This window comes from Lethenteron reissneri, chromosome 65, assembly GCF_015708825.2.
Source record: "Lethenteron reissneri isolate LAM-NWPU_2019-01 chromosome 65, ASM1570882v1, whole genome shotgun sequence".
NCBI lineage: Eukaryota > Metazoa > Chordata > Hyperoartia > Petromyzontiformes > Petromyzontidae > Lethenteron > Lethenteron reissneri.
The window spans coordinates 13,132,180-13,155,239 of record NC_083843.1 but is presented as its reverse complement, the minus strand read 5'-3'; the positions used below and the strand labels follow the sequence as shown (position 1 = coordinate 13,155,239).

Sequence of the window (23,060 nt, the reverse complement as noted above, 5' to 3'; positions counted from 1 at the left end):
TCCTGACCTTGACGCCCGTTGTATATTTTGAATTTGTGATGGTCTCCCCGTGGTGGCGTGAATATTTCTTCAGCTGCTCCGTTTTTTCCCTCCACATTTACCATCATGGTTATAGTGTACTGTATTTGGCTAGTATACATGTCCACACGATAACCTATTTCGTTGAGCTATCATTTGTGGCCAGGTCGCTTCTGAAAAGAGCTACAAAGCTCAATGGGCTTTACCTGGTAAAATAAAAAATAGTTTGCCTATTATGAAGAAAAAAATACCCGCAAAATTGCCTGAATTAGAATATACATATCAATCATCTCCACGCTGCTATGAAAATATAGCAGGACTCCACTTAATGAGAGTGATTTTGGCTCAGTGAGACTTCCTTGCGTGCACGAACAAGCAGGATGAAGCAACGCAATAATAATAATGGTAATATCTCTCCCATGTGGCAGGTACCCATCGCGGTGGCACCTGGAGTATGGCAGCTACATGCTGGAGGGTATCCCAATGCAGCCGTACGGAAGCTCCATGGCCGAGCTGGCCAGCGTGGAGCCGAGCATGAGGCTGCGGCGGAGAGACGTGCTGGCTCGGCTACGCTCGAACGAGACAATATGCTCCCTCACCACCTTCCCCAGGTGAGAGGGAGTGTCGTCGGCGTCGCTCTCCTCTCAGGAGAAGAAGTAGGCACCTGCGTGTAAGCTGAGCCCCTTTGTATGTATGTGTAGTGTCGTAGATCTCTTCTCCCTTATTGAGGCTTGTGTGTGTGCGGGTGGCGTGCGGCGCACACACTCAGCTGGAGACGAGGTAGTCGCAGAAGGCACCGTCCTTCCTTCATTACATTCACTCCCCCAACTCCGGCCCCCTCTTTCTCTCACGACCACACTTCTGTATGACCCAGCCTAGACACGACCCTGTCCACGTTGCACCGATGGCGTCGACCGAGAAAGTAAACTACTGTCCGGCCGCGCAATGATCGGGCAAAGGCGGCAGCGACTAAGGCGGTGATGACGACATCTACGACGAGACGAGTGCACTCCCAGAACCAGCAGCCCAGAGCTCTCGCTCTCCACTGCGAGCTCTACATGATGCTCTAATCAAAGTTTCAAACTTTTGTTTCTTCTGCGCGTCGTCCTCACTGTGCTTGTGTAGTGACTGTGATTGTCATTGTGGGGTGCCGGGCTTATGAAGCCACGGCGGATAATGTGTTGGCATTATGTGTAGCCCGCTTACTGGGTGTAGTAGCAGCCCTAGCAGGGCTTGGGTGAGCGCTGGTCAGCGCGGAGGCACCAGGTACAGTGTGCGGTGTGGGCTCCCGGTGAGGGAGCGAGAGGGAGCGTCAGCCAGCCAGGGTTACGTTGGGGCATGATACGCTGGTTGACCTGCCGATACGTGACCGGATGATATTGGAGGGGGGCCACCGGTGGACGGGGGACGCTGGGCGGTTACGTGGTCTAAAAGAGCTCTCGGGGAGCCTTCAGGAAAGAACTCGAGAGGTGGGCGGGGCGAGGGATGGAGCTAGGCCGAGCCCAGGACAATATAACGGGGGCCCCGTGAGGGGCTCGGGGTTCTTCGTGTTGCTGGTGATGAAGATCCACGGTCGGGTTAAAGAAGCCTCTAGCTACGCGGTCTGGGACCCAGCTTGTGGTCCGGGCAGGGATAGTGAATCGTGTCTAGTTCTGCCATTCAACACCCAAGTGTAGGTTGTGTCGCAGACGTTGTCCTGGGAGCAGGACAACGTCTGCGACTCAGTTGGACTCACTACACTTGGACGACATGACAACAGAGGTGGGTCGCGGTGTCTATGTGCGCCATGGAACGGAGTCGCGAAAATCGTTTTTAATTTATTCCGATTTTGACTTCCGTTTATTCTGGACCCCGGAGTCCTGCCATACGGTTCAGGTGCAGCTGCTGTGCAGCAGTCAGTGCTGTGTCGCTACATATGTATGTTTAACTTCTTTCGTACTGAACGTAGCCAACCGGGCTAATCGCAGTGTGCAGGGGGAGGGTGGGGGTGGGGAGGACAACAAACTAAACACAACAAGCAGTTGTGGGGGCCGTCGGCCCCCGGGGTCCCTCCCGCCTGCATCCCCTATTCGTTTACGTTACCCCACCTCCCTATTACCCGCTACGGTTTCGCCGGCATTCGAACGCGACGCCCCTACGGTTACAGCCTCGCGCCGCGCTCCCACGCTGCGAGCATACGTGCGCACATCATCGTCGATCAAACGCCGTGCTCGCAGTATAGCCCTGTGCGGCACGTTCCCAATGCGCATCCGTATTATACACGTAGTGAACGTGCGCGCACACACGCATACAGCTCCACACGCGATACCCACTCTTGCGCCGCTCTGCGCAGCGCTCGCCGCCTGCTGGCCGCTCACGTTATGAGCGCGCACCTGGGGGACGCCGATTACGCACGCACGCCCACACACACGCCGCTCCGCGCACTCCAACTCAACTCACGTTATACTCGCGCACCTGTATCACACACGGAGTGAACACACGCGACACCCACTCTCGCACCGCTCTGCGCAGCGCTCCCCCGAGGCGAGCCGCAGCACCACAGAATCACTGCGTACCCACGCGCAACCCGCGCGCTCAGCTCCGCGCAGCGCTCACTCACGTGGCGAACCACTGTGCACACAGCGCACCCACACGCTCACACTGCACGACAAGATCACGCGAGACCACGCTTCGCTATTAATGATTTATTATATGCCACCTGCGAATTGATGTGGAATCAGTGAGTCGACGAGGCTGGCCTATTCCACTAAACCTGTACCTAGTCCCTATTTATCGGCTTACGATACCCTACTTCACCTCCCCACTCACTGTTTGGTGCCCGCGGAGGTTCGCTGCTCTCTGCACTAACAGCGTACCTCGATGCGTCGCACGGACGTCCGGGTCGCTGGCTGGAACTCCTGCTGGTCCGCTGGCCTGGAGAGAAGGGGCGATTTCCCCTCTCCGCTCCTCTATTTATCCTCCCTACCTCAAAGGGGATGCTGCGCTGAACAATGGGCTCGTGCACCCCAAGCCCGCGCACGGCGGTTCCCGGGCGCTGTTGATATGCTAATCAGTGCGCGACGTTGGCGGCGTACATCCTAATTACTCCCTTACCCTTCCTAACAATGGGGCCTGCGCGCTCAAGCGCAATTATCCCAACCCTCCATGACTATGCGCAACAGCCCCTGTGACCCCGCTATTCATGCTGTCCCGTGCTTCCTCTGCTTGCCCCGTCGACTCGTGGGGGTGTGTGTGGGGGGGAAATGCGCCTCAACCGCGGTGGCCGAATGCCCCACGCCGCGACCACACCATATTAAGGCCGGCCGCAGCGCCGCGGTGCCACGTAGCACGGGGGAGGTCATCCAATTCCCTGATCGCCGGAAACCGTGAGAATTAATCCCGATAAGGGTCTCTCGGATAAAAACCGGTCGATCAGGTAACCTTCCCTTCCAGCTCTATGGGGGGGGGGGGAATGCGTGCGGGTGTGTGCTTATGTGGGGCGGGTGATGGGGGGCAGTGCGGTGGGGGAAGCCGGGCGGCTCCCTGGCTCGGCAGAGCGGCCCCGTCGTTGTGGCACCACACAGTTTTAAAGTAATTACTTTTCGATCTGAATTAAAAAGCGCAAGGCCCGCCCAGATGTTCCCAGAAGCCCGGCACAGAATGCTACGTGTGGGGGGCGAGTGGGGGGCCCGAATTCACCGCCTGGAATATTTGCCCTCATTTCTCTCACGACCACGCTGCTGTACGACCCGGTCGCTGTGAAGATTTCGGTTCAAACAGGGAGGGCCAGCCTGCATGTCACGTATAGCTGGCTCGCCCGCATTCATGTATGGGCGCCCTCGCTCACCCGCTGACTCGCCTGTGCGTGGCTCCTGTTGATGCAGACTCGGCTGCCCAGGTTTCTCTCAGCCTGAGTGTGTGCCCCAGCACCGAGATGGACTATCTGCGTCTGTGTTCTTGCCGGACGAGGCTATCACCTGCCACCCGCGCTTCAGGTGAGAGTGTGTGGTGAGTGTTTGAGTGTGTGGAGTGAGTACATGAGTGAGTGCGTGAGATCTGGACAGTGTGGGGAGGGATAGTGTAGTAGCGGTCAGTGCGCTGCCCTACTAAACCCGGTAGCCCGAGTTAGATTCCCACTCATAGTCAACACGAATAACGATGATCTGAACCAGTCCTCGGCCTCCCCTAGGTCGACTCAGCCTCAAACGAGTACTTTGGAGTAAACTAAAATAAACTAAACAATTTTTTTTTTCACCAGGTAAGGCCAACAGAGCTATGCAGCTCTTTTCCAGAAGCGACCTGGCCAAAAATGATAGCTCAACAAAGTTTCTTATCGTGTGGAAATGTATAGCAGTCAAATACTCTAAACGCATGTTTCTAAATGTGGAGGGAAAAACCAGAGGACCCGGAAAAATTCCACGCAACCAAAGGGACAACATGCAATTCCAAATATACAGGTGGCAGCATAGGGATCGAACTCACGACCTCCTGTATACCAGGAAATGTAGTTAACATCTCGCCACCGTAGTGCCCCGGGATTGACGTCAGGGGGCAGATAATGTTGATGTTGCGGGGTACCATTACGGAGGGCCGTTGCATTCATTTGAATTTCACAGAAACGTCGTCGGGTTTCGTTTTTTGTCATCTCTTGCCCGCAGTACGATTACGAGGAACATCCGCGAGAGGCGAGGAGAGAAGGTCGTGGTGAACGTACCAAGTGGGTATCATTAAAACCAGCCGCCCCCCTCCCCCATTCTTTTCCCTTTCACCTGCAACGTACAACAACAGGAGTATGTGCTGCGCTTCAAACCTCGCTTCCCCCCTCGTCTACCTCCCCCACCCCCCTAGTCTTCAGGGACAGAAACACTCCATCCCCATTCATCGACCAAATCCCGCACGGTGACGAGGAGGCGGCCATCGCGATGAAGGCTGACCACATTTACATGGACGCGACGGGATTCGGCACGGGAAACTGCTGCCTGCAGGTAGAGCTAAGAAAAAAACTATTAAACTATTGTCAGGCATTTCACAACGGTGTAGCAAGTTGAAACTAGACTATTTTAATAAGCAATGCAACTGTGAACCCAAATGATGGACCATATAATAGACCAGTGTGGTCTCCGTCTCTTCATTGGAGGAATAACAGGACTGCATGTGCTCTCTCCTGAAGCCCTTTCGTTGCCAGCAGACCTCAACATTTATATCTAGCTCCCCAAAAGTGCCATACACGAGACAAACATAATTTTTTAAAATTGTAGGAAGGGCAGGTAATGGCTGAGGCGGTGCCGCAAACAACCGCTGGCAGCCAGATCGCCGACAGGACACTTGGCAGGCACGGAAGCAGGCAGGAGACTTGTGGATGGTGTTGTATATGTCGGGTCTTGAAAAATTTATAAAATTAATTAAATTAATACAAATTACATTAAAATGGAAAATGCGTAATTATCAGAAACCATGCTGATTTATGTAAGTATGTGCATAAATTACGCTAATTGTTAATGTTTAATTGTGATTAGTTATGCAAATGCATAGAATCATGCTAATGCATGTCGTTATGATAATTAGGCTCTGCCTCGTTGTCTAGGGTCGTATTATCAATCAGGATAATACAATGAATTGTATGAAGTTAAACAATTGTGATGTAATTATGCTAAATTAAGGTCGGCTTCGTTGTCTAGGGTTGTATTATCAATCAGGATAATACAATTATTCTTGGTTTAACATTTACTGATTGTGTCTTAGTGTTTTTATATCAGGTCTCCAAATTCAAATCTCACCGCAGGATACAGTTCTCATAATTAAGATTATTAAGTATGAACTTTGGAAGGCACCATTCAGACACTTCTGTGTTAAGCAATTTACATTTCTAACCAAAAACATAACACTCTAATATGCTTGGAATTGTCCACACAGTACACCTGGAGGTGTTCTCCTCATTAATCCGTACATTTAACCCTCAATGGTTACGTTTGTAAAATTGGGTAACAGAACAATATATTCATTCCTGAGAGTAACACGAGCATATACGGCAGTTGGAAAAAGTCCTTTAAAATGAATGTGACGATATTCAAACGAACGGCAATAAAGAAACATGTTCCGAAGGCAAAAGTAGGCCTCAATGAATTCATTGGTAAGATTATGTAATTAACGAAATATCTTGGAATAATGGTGTGTGGCAGTGTGCCTGCTTCAGCAAATGCTTATCAATTGGCTAAGGCTTCAATTAATTCGCAGGCAAGATTCTGTGATCAAAAGAAAGATTTCAACACAATAGTCTCTCTGCGAGTGTGTGGATTCATAACATAGGTTTCTAGACGTTTAGTTTCATCAATGAATTCATTGGTAAGTTATGCAATTAACAAAAATAACGACTAACATACTTCTAAACGACCGTATCCACATAACTCAATGGTCATCAATGTTCTTCATCATCAGCTAATAGTTGACGCACTATTATTATTAGTCTTCTTCTTATTCCAGATATGTGCGTGTTGGTGGTTTGTCTTCTTGTTCAACACTGTTGTGTTAAGCAGACGCCGGGCGATGCGTTGTGAGTGTGTGAGTGTGGGGTAGGGTCATACACACAGGGTTTGAATCATTTGGGCGACATACCCATCACTACCTGTGAACAGTGCAAACAGGCTCTATCCCCAGGTGCCCACTCATGTGCACAAGCACGGGAACCCCTCAGCCGCTCATTTGCTAATTTACGCGAATTGGAATTTTCCCTGGAAGCCTCCCGCCCTTCGGAAAGCTTTTGAAGGCTTAGCGCACGGAATCAGAAATTTTAGATTTAGCCTTGTTGGGCAGGGCTTGTAACTGGACATCAATCGGGGGGTTGTGTTGTCTCCCGTACATTAAAAAAACGGCGAGTTCCCGGTGGATGCATGAGGAGCCATCCTATATGCAGCTAGGACTCCGGAAATTTGCAAATCCCTGTCGAGTTGTGACTCGCTGACCTGATGGCTCAACGTAGAGGTCAGAATCCTGTGCAGACGCTCAACCATGCCCTCCGTCTGCGGGTGGTATGGTGATGTGCGTACTTTCTTTGTTCCCAACAAATCGCACACTTCGCGCAACAATTTTGAAGAATTTATTTTTGCCCTGATCAGTCAGAAGACGTTCAGGAGCACCCTTGTCCATTACATAGTCATTGAGGAATGCCTCAGTGATCGTCGCCACCGACTGGTTGGGGAGCTGCCAGGTCATAGGCCATCGTGAAAAATGCTCGACTCCCACTAGGAAATACTTAGTCCCACGAGGGGTAGTGGGAAATGGACCAGGGATGTCCAGAGCAACTATTTCATTTACGCGGGAGACCTGAATCGATTACAATATTGGACAACAAGGTTTCACCAGCGGTTTCTGCCCCATGCACTGCACACACCCTTTCAACAAATTAGTAACATCCTCAGCCATGCTAGGGTAGAAGAAGTCCAGCTTAAGTTGGCCAATGTCTTATGCACACCCAGGTGCAACAGGTGCTCGTGTACCACCCAAATGACCTTGCCCCGCAGGGCAGTGGGCACAACAATGTTATAACGGCACAACCCTCTGTCCCAATGCATGAGCAATCCGCCTCTAAGAATGGGAAAGGCGACACCCGTCGATCCCCACCCACATCATCCTCCCTGACACAGCGTCACAATTTAAGCAGGGAAGCTACCTCAACCTGGAGGCGCCCCATTCGTCTTGGTCCAACCCAATGACGGCATCACGCGCCACTGGACCCGCGGCCACTTCAGATGTTACAACCTCGGCTGCTGCCGCAAGGGAAGGGGGCGAGTACTCGTTGGGTGAATTACAGCGCCCGGAGCCCGAAAAACATGCGCACCCGGCAATCACAACAGGATATCAGTGTTCGTGTGTCAGGAGCCTTTGCAATAGGTAACATTTAAGGAATAGTCCTGGAGGACCTCCAACCAACGTGAAAGTTGGCCAGATGGCTGTTTAACACGCAGCGCATATTGTAGCGCTGCGTGGTCAGAGTGCACCTCAAAGCGTCTACCATACAAATAGGTGTGATACTGTTGCACGTAAACCACAATAGCTAACAGTTTCCAGCGTGTGACACAGTACCGTTGTTCGGCCGGAGACAGCTCTCTGCTTCCGTATGCGACAACCCTATCGAAGGCCATCGATATCTGGAGACAGAACAGCTCCAATTCTGGTGTTACTAGCGTCTGTATCAAGGAAGAACAGCAAGGAAAAGTCAGGAAAGCAGAGGGTAGGGGCGTTCACCAAGCCACCCCAAAGCGCAACAAATGCGGCCTCCTCCTCCCCCCAATGGAATTTATGACCCTTTTCCATGAAGTATTGGAGAGGTTTAGTGATGGTAGTGACCCTGACTAAAAAGCAGTGGTAATTTGGATGCAAATCCTATTAAACTGCACACCTCCCCCACCGACGTGGGGGTCGGGCAAATACGAACACGCGCGGTTTTGTCTGGGTCAATCACAATACCCGATTCACTTACTATGTGGCCAAGATACCGAACCAATTTCTGAAGGTGGCCGCACGCATTTTGAGAAAGACAGTGCGTAGCCGTTCCAGGTGTTCGTCAAACGTACGGCTGAAAACTATAACATCATCGAGATATATCACACACGAGTCCCGCTGGAGACCAGCCACAACCAGTTCCATTAATTGCTGGAACATAGCCGGCGTGGAATGAAGACCCATCGGAAGCTGATTGAATTTGAACAAGTCTTGTGGTGTATGAATGGCTGTTTTGGGCTTAGAGGCTTTGTCTAACGGCAACTGCCAAAACCCGGATAGGAGATCAAGAGTGGAAAAGAACCGCGTTCCTGCTAGAGCATAATGTGAATCGTCCATTCGAGGTAGAAGATACGCATCAGCAACAGGGACCTTATTAACCTTACGGAAGTCAACACAAAAGCGCAAGCTACCATCCTGCTTTTTAACAACTACAATTGGGGCTCCCCATGGGCTGGTGGATGATTAAATAATATTTGTGGCTAACATTTTGTCAACCACCAGCCAAACGTGTTCTTCTTCCTTAGGGCTCAACCGGTAGGGATTCTGCCGGATGGGAGTAGCGTCACGCGTATCAATGTGATGACTCAAAAGAATAGTGCGGCCGATGTCAAAGTTCCCTTTAGCTAAAAACATCTGAAAATTCGCGCAAAAGCGCCCTCAATTTCCCCCTCTGGACCTTGGACAAATCCGTATTCTCCGAACAAAGCGTATCCATCCACCCCTCATCAGGACTTTGGTGGGGCCGCGTATTCGATGTGGCACCCACACTGCCAACAATGCTTTCCTCATAAAGCACTGGTGACGCATGAGCTAGCATGGTATCTTCTTCGACAAACGTGTCTAAACCCTGCGTTATGAACCTGAATGAAGGGTTCCTGATCGTTGGATACCAACATCTGAGCCCCTACTAACGTCAATCCACGACTGGCTTCATTAGGTCCCAAGAGAATTCCTCCCGCCGTCACTTCCTGGTCTAGTGGCTTTCACAATCGTAGGGGGACCAACATTCGTGCGTCGGGGGGAATTTTAACCATCCTACATGCAAATGCTTGCACGGTAGCGTTAGCTGTGCACAAGCAAGTGGGAGAAGGCAAGAATGCTATTCAACGGCCGGATGGTAATTCCAGGCACCTCTGGTCAATCTAAATTTCCAGGGGCATCCTTCCCAGAAAATCAGTCCCGAGCAAGCAAGGAATAGCAAAGGACGTTGAAACAAGAACTGGTCCCCATAAATTTGACATCCAAAATACACACCTCTGTTGTTATTATCCCAATGAGCCGCCGTTTGTGGTGAAGCACAGAGCTTCGACAGAGCATAAGGAACAACAATTAGGGGTCAAGATATTATAAATCAACTCTGAAATGATGGTCGCTGACACACTGGTGTCAACGAGCATCCTAATTTCAACCCCTTCTATCAATCAAATGACAGCGGATGAACCTTTAGTCACGGCCACCACTCAATTGGCCAGCTTTGACCACTGACCCAGTAGGAGCGGCCGGCCGGCCCGATTGAAGTCAGAATCCTCTTGCACCGACGCACGACCGGAACAGAAACTGAATGAAAGAGATGGGTGTGGGATGTGTCGTGACTCGCCTTCGGGTGCAGTGGAGCAAAGGACGGTCGGGCAGATGATGGTGGTGGTCCGGGGAGGCATCGTCGTGGCACGCGTCAGCCCTACGAGACATGCCCTAGCAGGCCACAGCTGTAGTACATGACGAGCCCGCTCCCAGGACGAGATGTCTTCCGCCATCGCTGGTCTTCCGCCCATCCCACCATGCCGTCCCCTCACCCGCCTCCGCTCTGGGTTGATGCGCAGGCTGGGATGGGCTCTACGTCTTCAGGTGTATTCGTCCCCTCACAGGACGTGGTACACCCCGCCAACCCCTTGTGCCATTGCAAGAGCTGTTGAGCCTGGATGCATCTTTCAACATTGATAGGCGAAAGATGGTCGTCTACAGGCGGCAGGACGATATTGAGGTCCTTAGCCAAAGCCAGCAATCTCTCGAGGACCAACGAGTCGACTCCGTTGTGGCCCATCCTCGGAAAGGCAGCCTTCACTAGCATCAAAAGTGCGCTATGGAAGTCGAGGGGAACTTGTGGTGCATGTTCGACGGTGACTTGTAAATTGCTGCCATTTGGTCAAAGGCTTGAGTCAGCATGGTCCTCTTTGACGGTGGGATGGTGAGAAACACTGCCAGGGCGTCGTCATCAATGACTCCACCTCGGTCCACTCCGCTAAGTCGGTGTTCATCAGGAACCGACGCTTGACGGCCACCCAGTCCCCTCCGGCGGCTGTAAATTATTTCACGAAGGGCAGTCATCACCGGAGAGATGGAATTTCCACAGGCGATTTGGATGTAGCTTCGGATTTGGCGGGCTCTGCACTCTTCTCTTCTGACAAGATGGCAGCCACAAGCGCGGACTGCGCCACAGAGGTTCCCACTTGGGGGGAAATGGCGGCGGAGGCTTTGTTTCCACGCGGTTCCGCTGCACCTCCGTCAACCGCTGGCTCCTTGCGGTGGAGCTCCATGACGATTGACGCTGTGGCTTGCAGGAGCTCTGAAAGGCTGGAGTATGCCATCCGGCGCTCCTTCCCCGATGGTAGTGAGCCGTTGCGCGCCGGGTCGGTGCACTACTCCGCCGACAGCACCTCAGGGGTTGCCATCCCCCATGCTGTTTGAGGGATGAGGTCTTCATCTTCATTGTCCGATGTCCTGGTACGTAGTCTGCATCACGTAGTCATGCCCTAAGACTTCTACACTCTTTGGATCTTTCGGTGAAGTAACATAGGTATAAAATAAAATAAATCACTACATTTCGGGAGCAACACAAGTGTCTGTCATCAGGTGGGAAAGCATGATCTGCTGCTGAGGCAGACTGTTTTAAAAGGTTTGAAATGGGTGTAGCCCAAGGGTCATAAAGAAGTGGACAGGGCTAGTGATATTAATGTGAGAAATTAGCATGTAACTGTAAGAATGGAGAGCGGTGCAATCCAAAGGCATGAGAGCGCAATCCAAAGGACATGTGAGCATGAGAGTGCAATGCAAAGGACATGGAAGCATGAGAGATGTAAGAGAGAGGCACGTGTGCCTTTTGGCGTCATCTGGTCGAACACCCTGAGACCGTCTCTGGTGTGGACCAATCAATTTCAAGGACAATGCATACATTATCAGAGTGCTGTGTTTGTTTGCATTTTGACCACAGGTATTGTGATCAAAATGCAAACATTATCCCTTGTAAAAAGGTGTCAGTTTTGTGCCAAATAAAAGGGTAAAAAAACTATTATATTTTGCTACTGGCAAAGGAGGTCTTATGATGTACCATATGTTTTCGGCATTTGGAGGCCGAGAAGACCAGAATCAGTGATTTAGCTGATAATGTGTTCAAAGAGGTAGTTATATATCTGGACAGCAGAGTGAAGCAGAGCTTCTGTCCAGGGAGCAATGTTCTGGGAACCTGGGGGAGGCAAGGGCATGCCGGGATCAGAAACATCTTCTGGATCGCCAACCCAGACAAGCCCCTGGCTGAATTCAAGCCCTGATTTGGCTGTGCTTCCTTGTTCGCGCCTGTTAACTGATCACTGGACAGCGCTTGAGATATCGTGACTCGTCGGTGATAAACACCGCGTTGCAATTAACTCTGCAGGGGGAGTATGTACGTGCTCGCGAAAATACGTGACTATGGATCGGAACATTTAGCTCTGGACATTTTAAATAATAATAAACATCATAACGCGTTGTTCCCTAGGCACCGGGTTGATTGCCATTTGTTTTTGCAGCCTTCGGTTGTCGTTGCCATGAGGCGACAGCGTTGAGCTGGCACCACTGAGAATCTTCACAATCAAAATATCAATCTGCGCATCTCCCTTTTTGCAGCCCCTGACAACGTGCAAGTGGCGAATCGCCAAATCGCGGTTTGACTCCATCGACAGCTTCCTGTCGCCCGGCGGAGCGCAGTTCAATGACCTGGAGCTGCCCAAGGACGAGGACGTCCACCTGCAGCTCCTGGATGCAGGCACGGAATTTCTGCCTGCTATGCTCACCTCCACTGCCAGGCTCACCTCCCCCAACATTCTCACCTCCCCTGCTTTACTCACCTCCCCTGTCGTACTCGCCGCTCACCTCCTCTGCCATGCTCACCTCCCCCGTCGCGCTCACCTCTCTGCAACAATTACCTCCCCCGCCATGCTCACCTCTCCCCTCCTTCAATTTCACCGACCGTTTATTGGGGTTATGGATTAATCGCGCATGCTGTGAAACACCAAAGGATTTTTGACTTGCCGTGCCGGTGCAACTATCTACTGCTCTCACTGGTCGAGGGCACGTGACTCGGTGCTGCGTGACCACAGGCATGCCGGCGAGGAAATCATGATACGCCACGTCGATTGTGATTGGGCTGAGTACGTCTACTGGCTGGTGTCCCTTGCAGGCCCCCAGTTCCCAACCTCCATCTGCTCCAGCTCTCCCCTCTTCGCTTTTTAAACTGGTTAGATCGAGGATATCAAGGCAATCGGTAAGGTTTTTCACTTAAACAAAACATACCCAATTAGTTACTTGTTCAGCACACCAGTTGGGTGTTGGAGAGTAAACCCTACAACATTTACAATTCGAGTACTGCGATATTTCTGCTGGTAATTCCAGGAGCAATTAAGACCAAAACAGGAGTAATTTTCCCCATTTCTGGCTATCGCCTAATGAAGCTGGTTTTAATTATTTTATTTTTAGATTTGTCAATGCAATGTGTTTTTCTTCTTAATCTAGTGACATGCAATGTGTGTTTGCATGAGCTGTGTGTGCATGTGGAGAAGAGGTAGTGTAGCAGTAAGCACGTGCTGCTCTACGAAACTGGTGACCAGTGATGATTAACTGAACTGTTCGTGGGCCTCCCCTAGGTCGACTCAGCCTCAAATGAGTACCTGGTGTGGTGTGTAATCATCGCTACTGGGGAGACAAAGACGGTTGGACGTGGTGCTGGCCATGTACTCCCCTCGTATACCGTTCCAGCCGTCATCGGTGCTCTCTAACAGCGCTTGCTCGCAGCAGCCTCTGTTCAAGGGCACACGGGGGGGAACTTTGTATCTTTTTGCATGAGCCGTGCCTCTGGCTCACAGGCATCGATCCGCTGCTCGCTCAGCACTTTGCTCACCTCTTCATCCGCGACCCCCTCGTGCTGTTCTGCGAGAAGATCCATGCCGACGACGATGAGAACGAGGCCTACCACTTTGAAGTGAGTCATCCGCCAGTGTACTTTATGAATATTATTCCGCTTGTTTACCCATAAAGGTCTCGCCAGGTCCCAAAAATATTTTGCAGGAGGGTGCCGCCAATTTTTGCATAAGCGGGGGGGGGGGGGGGGGGTTGCGATATTGCTGCAGCTGCCTCTGTGTGCTGCTAATTTGAGTAATTTGCAGGTAAATTTCAGCATTTTATGTTGTTTGGCAAACGTCAGTTGCATCGCATGGTGTATTTTTTTAAAGCTGTGGGTTGAAACCGGGGAACCCGTAGGAGACCCATAAAGAACAGGAGGAAAAACAGACACAAAAATTTCCACGCTGAAAGGTCCCCAAGTCGGGAATCTAACCCAGGCATCTTCCTGCTTTGAGATGTGTTAATACCGATCCGCCCTGCCAACCCTCGAATTCCCCACTTGCGGTGCTACCAGTCGTGTGCCTACCTAACCGGTAACCCCATAAAATATTCCGTGAGAAGTGATAGCCTGACTGGAGAACACCCGCAAGGGATCGGCACGTGTCTTCCGTGATCGTGGGCGCTGGCCGGAGCGCCCACCCCGTGTGCGTGCGTGTATCCGTGTGCATGTGCATTGCAGTGCATCCAGTCCACAAACTGGCAGACATTACGCTTCAAACCTCCACCGCCGAACACCAACATCGGGTGGCGCGTCGAGTTCCGGCCGATGGACGTAAGCCTCTCCGAGAGGGCGACGCGGATTATACGTTGAGGTGGAGTCATACTGAGATGCCTCTGAGGCTTGGGAAAAAGAGGTGATGATGGGAGGAGGGAATTTCAAAATGGAGCAGTACATGCGAAGAAGCAGAACCAGAAGCGTTCTGACCCCGCAGTGTAGTGAGTTAGTGGGTGAATAAGTGAGTGGATGAGTGAGTGAGCGATTGAGTCGGTGGGCGAGTGTTGTTGTTGTTGTTACATGCAGTGTGGTTATTGAGTGAATGAGTGAGCGGGTGAGTGAGTGGGCGATTGAGTGGTTGAATGAGTGTGTGGGCGAGTGTGTGGGCGAGTGTGTTATTGTTGTTGTCACATGCAGTGTGGTGAGTGAGTGGATGAGCGTGTGAGTGAGCGGAGGACTGAGTGAGTGTGCTGTGACATGCAATCGTGGTGGTTGAGCAGTGTGGGTCAGATGAAGCAGGCAGCGTGTGATGCAGGTGCAGCTCACGGACTTTGAGAACGCGGCGTACGTGGTGTTTGTGGTGTTGCTCACGCGCGTCATCATCTCCTATGGTCTCAACTTCCTCGTGCCACTGTCAAAGGTAAGGAGTCGCGTCCCTCCCACCGACCATGCGAGCGCTGCCGGGAGGCTCATCCTGGTCGCATTGCAACCCATCCACTTGTATATAGGCTGGCGCAAGTGGTAGCGCTTGTGCCTCAGAGTAAGAATGGCCTGGGTTCGATTCCCGACTCGGGCACGTGTGAGCATTACGGCAAGGCTCGACCAGGTCGCATTACAATTCAGCGGAAACAGGAATTGCGGGAATGTTTGAAACAGCACGACGCTGCAGCCCGACTTCCTAACCTAGTTCCACCCACTCACTGATTCTAGACACGTGCCTGAGCTGCGCAGAATCTGTCAATCCCAGATCCATTTCTTCAGCCATCTTCGGGCCCACAGATAATCCGACTTTTATATGGAAGACAAGTATCCTCGATTGTGACGGATAGCCTATGACAATGGTAGAGCTTGTGCCTCAGAGTTAGAATGCCCTGGGTTCTCTTGCCGATTCGGGTACCTTTATGAGTGGATTTTGTTCTGCATGGGTTTCCTCCAGGTTCTCTGGTTTCCTCCCATAGCTTAAACAACAAAAAAACCTCCACACAAAATGTAACTTGTACGTTAGTCCCTCGGTTAACAGTGACATCAGGATGACGGTTTTTGCAGTCAACGTTTCACCTCCCATAATGACCCCATAATTTCGACTCACGTTAGCATTGTGACTAACGGTACGTTTTCGTTACGTACACCGCTCCCCACACAGTGCCGCTAGCGCTGCAAGGTTGCCATCTCCTGGCTCAGGCTAGGGTATGGCAGTGCAGCAAGTGGATTCATTGCCATCTGTATTCCATCTGCAACCCCCCCCCCCTTCCGTTCACACACAGTGGGTTTTCTTTGAGTGCTCTGCTTTCCTCCCACGTGTACAAACACACGTTCATAGAGTTGGCCTAAGCGTCCAAATACAGTGACTCCTCTTACGAACGAGTTAGGTTCCAAAGGTCTGTTCATAAATCGATTTGTTCATAAGTCCAACTTTACTCCCGTCGATTCCAAACCCATTGTACGGCATGTACACTAAACTCGGGGAATGGGTTCAAAAGTTGAAGTATCTCATGTAGTTGTTGATGCCACTGTTTTCTTTATGTTCTGCAGATGTAGATGCCACTGGTTCTTTAAGTTCTGCAGATGTAGATGCCACTGATTATTCATGTTCTGCAGATTAACCTATAGGCGCGACTCCGGGGTCCCATAAGCCCCTGGCTCTCGCATAAACTGCTTTGCAAAGTATTTTTTATCAAAGTTTCAAAGTTTTGCTTCTTCTGCGCATTCGTCCTCGCTGCGCTTAGACGACATGACAACAGAATGATCCATGCCAGGTGGTTTGCGGCGTTTCTGTGTGTGGTGGGACGGAGTCGGCAAAAACAAATTAGTTACGGTTGAATATCCGTTTATTCGGGACCCCGGGGTCCCACCATAAGGTTCAGATGTAGATGCCACCACTGACATCAATTGCGCTTCAGTTGAATTTATGACTGTTCGGTCTGTTCGTATCTCCAAAAATTCGTAAGTCGAATGTTCATACGTAGAGGAGTCCCTGTATTGGGCCTCAGAGCTTGGAAATTTTTTAGCACCAGGCTCTGGTTCCGGCGCCCCTCAATATTACAAAAACTGCAGCGCATTACAAATGTTATTTTTTTAAATTTGCGACTTTTTTTATTGCTTCTCTCAAGCACCTTTGGTGCATAAGGTTGCCGCCTGAATGTTTGGCACGTCCCTGACCATCAATTCTCTTCTGTCGCAGGTAGATCAGAACATCAGGAAGGCGCAGAAGAGGAACGCTGTGCTGGAGGAGATGTTTTATTTCAGGAAGGACATTCAAGCAGGCAAGTCGAGCCATTACAAATCAGACGTTGTCTTTTTCACAACTTTACTCTGATTGTGCTCTCGGTGTCGAGTCACGAGATGAAGAATACATTCAGAAATCTCACATGGCAGTGACCCACCCCCATCCCCGTGTTAGACAATAGCCCACAGAAGTGATTATCCCGGAACTATTTTTGAGATCCCTTCTGCAAATGACCTCCATGTCACATGGTAGGGGGCAGCACTCTCCTACTTGCCCCGCTGCCAACAGCAATGTTTGTTGCATGGCAATCAACGCGATATTTGAAGTCTCACAGCTGGAATTTGGCGAAGTTAAGTGCAGAACCAAATTTTACGTCATGGATTTTGTAATTTTTGAGCAATCATTGTTGACCGGGCTGAGACCATCTACTCATCGCAGCGGTGTGGGCTCAGCCACTCTGATCTCCAAGCCAACGATCTGGACCTCCTCGCAACCCAAGCCTTCACCCCAGCCTGCCCTGCATGTTTGTGCACATCACACGCGCGCTTAACCTCGCTCACGGTCGCTCGCCAACTCGCGTGAACGTCAAATTGCCATGCGGTTTCTATTTTTTTGTGGCCAGAGGTGGACGCTCCCCCAGCAGACGGCACCGAGTCCGAGGGCGAGGTGGGGATCCTCATGAGCATTGACACCATCATCAACGGCAAGGTGGGCAACCCGGCGGGGCAGGGCGCACAGTCATCCTCATAGTGTCAGGCCCTGTGGGCTCTTGCAGCATCAGGCTCACTCTTTGCCATCCACCGCCATGGCTGTCCAGAGCACCGCAACAATCTCTGCTGTATAACGTCTCACTCACCGTTTTGCGCGGTGGCATAGTGGTCGGCATGCTGTGGCTAACATCAGTTGTGGAGCGAAATCTGAACCAGTTCTGGAGACTCCGCCACGCACCCCCCCCCCCCCGTGCCCATGAAAACCCCATGCTGACGCATGTGATGAATGGTCAAAACCCCATGACTGCTTGGGGAGGCCATCATCGAAGCGGTGGATTGACAGTTGTACATTATGATTAGAGCTCGTCTCCCAGTGATCATGTGAGCTGCCTTCAAGCATGCAGCTCCACTCAAACCAGTCACTTGCACTTCCCGTGCTGCAGACTGGCTCACCACTTCAGTCATGGATCCATCCCACATATAATCATCAGCCATGATCAATACACTGCTGGATTCAGGCCTCCACCAAGTCATTGCCATTTGTCGCCATCCTTTGATGCAACAAATCGATGTGACAAGCCTGGTGAGAGTAACACTGATAAACTGAAGGCTGCAGCTGACACTGCCTGCCATGGCGTGGTGTGCTGCGGTGCAGTGTGATCAATTGTAATGTGGTGTGCTGTGGTGTGGGGTGTGGTGTGTACGGTGTGCTAGGGTGTGTGCGGTATGTGATGTGTGGGCTGTGCTCTGATGTGTTGTGTGTGCTGTGATATGTGCGGTGTGTGCTGTGACGTTTGCGGTGTGTGCTATGGTGTTTGCGGTGTGCTGTGATGTGTGGTACGTGCTGTGATGTGTGTGGTGTGTGCTGTAGTGTTTGCGGTGTGTGCTGTAGTGTTTACGGTGTGCTGTGCTGTGTGTAGTGTACTGTGGTGTGTGCAGAGTGCTGTGGTGTGTGCGGAGTGCTGTGGTATTTACGGTGTGCTGTAATGTGTGCAGTGTGCTATGATGTGTGCGGTGTGCTGTAGTGTTTACGGTGTGCTGTGGTGTGTGCGGAGTGCTGTGGTATTTACGGTGAGCTGTGATGTGTGCTGTCGTGTGCTGTGCAAGCACAGGTGGGGTTATTCCAGGGCCTCGTCCCCATAGTCAACAGCTTCCTGGAAGACATGGAGGTGGACGTGGAGACTCGGTGCACGATCTCCCACTACATGGAGCTCATCAGCAAGCGTGCGTCCGGTGAGTGCACTCCAGCGGATCATCACCCCTTCTCCAAGTGCGAGCGATGAGGAGTCCTGATCTCGTGCAAGCCTCATCGTCGCTGTGCAGGGGATGATGGCTGACAGACGAGACCGGTGTTGGAATGGCAGCCATAAGAGGGGAAGCAACCGAGGAGGTGATGACTGCAGATTGTTGATGGCCAGGAGCATAGAAGCGGGAGTGTTGTACAGTACAATTGATTTTGGGGACACTGCCTTCCGCTGCCGACGACGTAGCACCGCAGCAGCATGTAACGCCTCGGCGTGCACGGTGGTCGCCCATCCAAGCGCTCTCCGGGCTCAGGAATCCTGATCGGGTTGCGTGGTGCGACAAGCTTGGGCGCCTAACTTGCGCGAGAGACTCCGCACACCGCTACGTGCATGGGAGCGGTGGTCGTCGTTGTCTCCTCCTCCGCTGCCGCTGACGACGCTGCGGCGACCGCGTGCGCGTCTCGTTGGTTTCCCCCAGGGGAGCTAGGAACGACGGCCCAGCGGCTTCGCGCCTTCGTGAGCGGCCACCCCGACTACGCACACGACAGCGTCATCTCGGAGCGCGTCAACTATGACCTAATGCTGCGTTGTGACGCCCTGTTGCGTTCGCGGCCCCACCGCCATGGCGCGGACCCCTTGCACGAGCTCAGCCACGGCGCTTGCCAGACTGGCTAGCTTACGTCACTCGTCACGCTCAGCGCACTTACCACGCCCACCATGCTCGCGATCCTCACCACACTCACCTCACCACACTCACCTCATTCGCCATGCTTACCTCGCTCACCGCACTGACCTCGGTCACCACGCTCACCACACTCACCATGCTCACCATGCTTATCACACTCTCCTCACTCACCTTGCTCCCCGCGCTCACCACACTTGCAATAATCACCGCGCTCACCACACTTGCAACAATCACCGCGCTCACCACACTTGCAACAATCACCGCGCTCACCACACTTGCAACAATCACCGCGCTCACCACACTTGCAACAATCACCGCGCTCACCACACTTGCAACAATCACCGCGCTCACCACACTTGCAACAATCACCGCGCTCACCACACTTGCAACAATCACCGCGCTCGCCACACTTGCAACAATCACCGCGCTCACCACACTTGCAACAATCACCGCGCTCGCCACACTTGCAACAATCACCGCGCTCGCCACACTTGCAACAATCACCGCGCTCGCCACACTTGCAACAATCACCGCGCTCACCACACTTGCAACAATCACCGCGCTCACCACACTTGCAACAATCACCGCGCTCACCACACTTGCAACAATCACCGCGCTCACCACACTTGCAACAATCACCGCGCTCACCACACTTGCAACAATCACCGCGCTCACCACACTTGCAACAATCACCGCGCTCACCACACTTGCAACAATCACCGCGCTCACCACACTTGCAACAATCACCGCGCTCACCACACTTGCAACAATCACCGCGCTCACCACACTTGCAACAATCACCGCGCTCACCACACTTGCAACAATCACCGCGCTCACCACACTTGCAACAATCACCGCGCTCACCACACTTGCAACAATCACCGCGCTCACCACACTTGCAACAATCACCGCGCTCACCACACTTGCAACAATCACCGCGCTCACCACACTTGCAACAATCACCGCGCTCACCACACTTGCAACAATCACCGCGCTCACCACACTTGCAACAATCACTGCGCTCACCACACTTGCAACAATCACCGCGCTCACCACACTTGCAACAATCACCTCGCTCACCACACTTGCAACAATCACCTCGCTCACCACACTTGCAACAATCACCTCGCTCGCCACACTTGCAACAATCACCGCGCTCGCCACACTTGCAACAATCACCGCGCTCACCACACTTGCAACAATCACCTCGCTCACCACACTTGCAACAATCACTTCGCTCACCACACTTGCAACAATCACCTCGCTCACCACACTTGCAACAATCACCTTGCTCACCACACTTGCAACAATCACCTCGCTCACCACACTTGCAACAATCACCTCGCTCACCACACTTGCAACAATCACCTCGCTCACCACACTTGCAACAATCACCTCGCTCACCACACTTGCAACAATCACCTCGCTCACCACACTTGCAACAATCACCTCCCTCACCACACTTGCAACAATCACCTCGCTCCCCACACTTGCAACAATCACCTCGCTCACCAAACTTGCAACAATCACCTCGCTCACCACACTTGCAACAATCACCTCCCTCACCACACTTGCAACAATCACCTCGCTCACCACACTTGCAACAATCACCTCGCTCACCACACTTGCAACAATCACCGCGCTCACCACACTTGCAACAATCACTTCGCTCACCACACTTGCAACAATCACTTCGCTCACCACACTTGCAACAATCACCTCGCTCACGACACTTGCAACAATCACCTCGCTCCCCACACTTGCAACAATCACCTCGCTCACCACACTTGCAACAATCACCGCGCTCACCACACTTGCAACAATCACCGCGCTCACCACACTTGCAACAATCACTTCGCTCACCACACTTGCAACAATCACCTCGCTCACGACACTTGCAACAATCACCTCGCTCACCACACTTGCAACAATCACCTCGCTCCCCACACTTGCAACAATCACCTCGCTCACCACACTTGCAACAATCACCTCGCTCACCACACTTGCAACAATCACCGCGCTCACCACACTTGCAACAATCACCGCGCTCACCACACTTGCAACAATCACTTCGCTCACCACACTTGCAACAATCACCTCGCTCACCACACTTGCAACAATCACCTCGCTCACGACACTTGCAACAATCACCTCGCTCACCACACTTGCAACAATCACCTCGCTCACCGCACTCACCACGCTCACAATGCTCACCACAACCACAATGTTTACCATGCTCACCTTGCTCCCTGCACTCACCTCGCTCTTTGCGGTCACCACACTCTGATAAAACCAAAGGCGAGCGCCAGGTCACCCCAGGACAGCAGGGACCCTGTCCTGTGGTATGTGGGCAAGATGCGGGCCATGCTTTGTTTTCACCTGGCCCGTCACTTCACTTGTTATAAATGTATTGTTTCACGTGGCGCTTCACATCATATTCATATAATTGGATATGAAAAAAAACAAGACAAGGTTTTGTAGAAGTTCTGGTGGTCTGTGGGTTTCAGGTGAGGTCAGCAGGAAACCGTGTGTGAATTGTCAAACGCAGACTAACAAATACAAAGGTGGACGGAAGTGACCGCGTGTGCATATTTAACGCGTGCAGGCTTTCACGACCCGATGCAATTAAAAATTGTTTTTTGGTCAGATGGCTGCGAGTAAAAAGTGTGTCGTTACACCCTCCTCTACCCATCACAGACAATTCATGAAATAAAATGCTCTGAAAATATTTCCGTCCATTCCTGTTGACGCTAAGTGTGTGTGTGCTGTAGGAATCGGTGAGTGGTCACCGTTCCTGTAAACTTCACTCATTGATTCCTCCACCCATGTCCACACAGCGTTCAACCAGGTTATAACGAAAAAGACAAAGACCTCCCGTATAGCCTTAACAGACCGTTGGGGCAAATAGTGTTAGTGACAAGGCTGGATTATGGACCGGGCCAGTGGGGCTAGTGCCCTGGGACCTCGGACTGCCAGGGGGCCTCCAAGCCTCAGGCCACGCAGTGCGTGGCCCAAGACTTGCAAAGGAAGTTGAACGCCAGGGCCCTCAGTGCACACAGCGCAAGCTGATCGCTAGGCCCCTGGGTGCTTATAGCATGAGCTCACCACTAGGGCCATCGGACCCCTCAGCGCTTACAATGTGAGGGCCCCCAGACCCATTGGTGTTTAAAACGTGAGCTGACAACTAGGGCCCTCGGGCCCCGCAGCGCTTACAATATGAGGCCCCTCGGTTCTTAAAGCGTGAGCTGACCACAAGGGCCATCAGGCCCCTGGGTGCTTACAGGGTGAGTTGACCACAAGGGCCCCAAGACCCCTCAGTGCATACATCGAGTGAAACACCTGGGCCCTTTGGTACATACAGTGCATGCTTAAAACGAGGGCCTCTCGGATAGTACAGTGCTTCTGCAAAACTGAGCCACTGGTTGGCACGCTACAATATGCAGTGACATGATACAATATTCACCAGCAAGTGAGTTCATTATGAAAACAGGACAGTTTGGAGGGCGTCATATTATGGCAAGCCATTCATTATTTGACTTACCTTAACTCGCTATCCCTTTATTTTAGCTAGCTGTCCATTTTCCTTAGCTAGCTGCCCATATGATTCAGCTTG

At 51.8% G+C, this 23,060-nt stretch overlaps 1 protein-coding gene across 1 annotated transcript; it reads left to right on the top strand.

The window, feature by feature from the left end:
* Nucleotides 1-453: 453 nt before the first annotated feature.
* LOC133359481 (glutamate--cysteine ligase catalytic subunit-like) lies at nt 454-19,437 on the top strand. Its single transcript, XM_061577897.1, has 12 exons — nt 454-629; nt 3,882-3,992; nt 4,656-4,714; nt 4,846-4,982; nt 12,376-12,514; nt 13,611-13,726; nt 14,327-14,419; nt 14,898-15,002; nt 16,764-16,845; nt 17,431-17,516; nt 18,631-18,751; nt 19,241-19,437. The coding sequence occupies exons 1-12, from the start codon at nt 484-486 to the stop codon at nt 19,435-19,437; spliced, it is 1,392 nt and encodes a 463-aa protein (XP_061433881.1). The 5' UTR covers nt 454-483.
* Nucleotides 19,438-23,060: the final 3,623 nt, after the last annotated feature.

Excerpts from the sequence above, each read along its gene's own strand:
- LOC133359481 (XM_061577897.1), top strand. The coding sequence starts at position 484 with ATGCTGGAGGGTATCCCAATGCAGCCGTACGGAAGCTCCATGGCCGAG. Across the intron at positions 4,983-12,375 it reads CGGGAAACTGCTGCCTGCAG|CCCCTGACAACGTGCAAGTG; the intron begins GTAGAGCTAAGA and ends CCCTTTTTGCAG. Across the intron at positions 16,846-17,430 it reads CAGGAAGGACATTCAAGCAG|AGGTGGACGCTCCCCCAGCA; the intron begins GCAAGTCGAGCC and ends TTTTGTGGCCAG.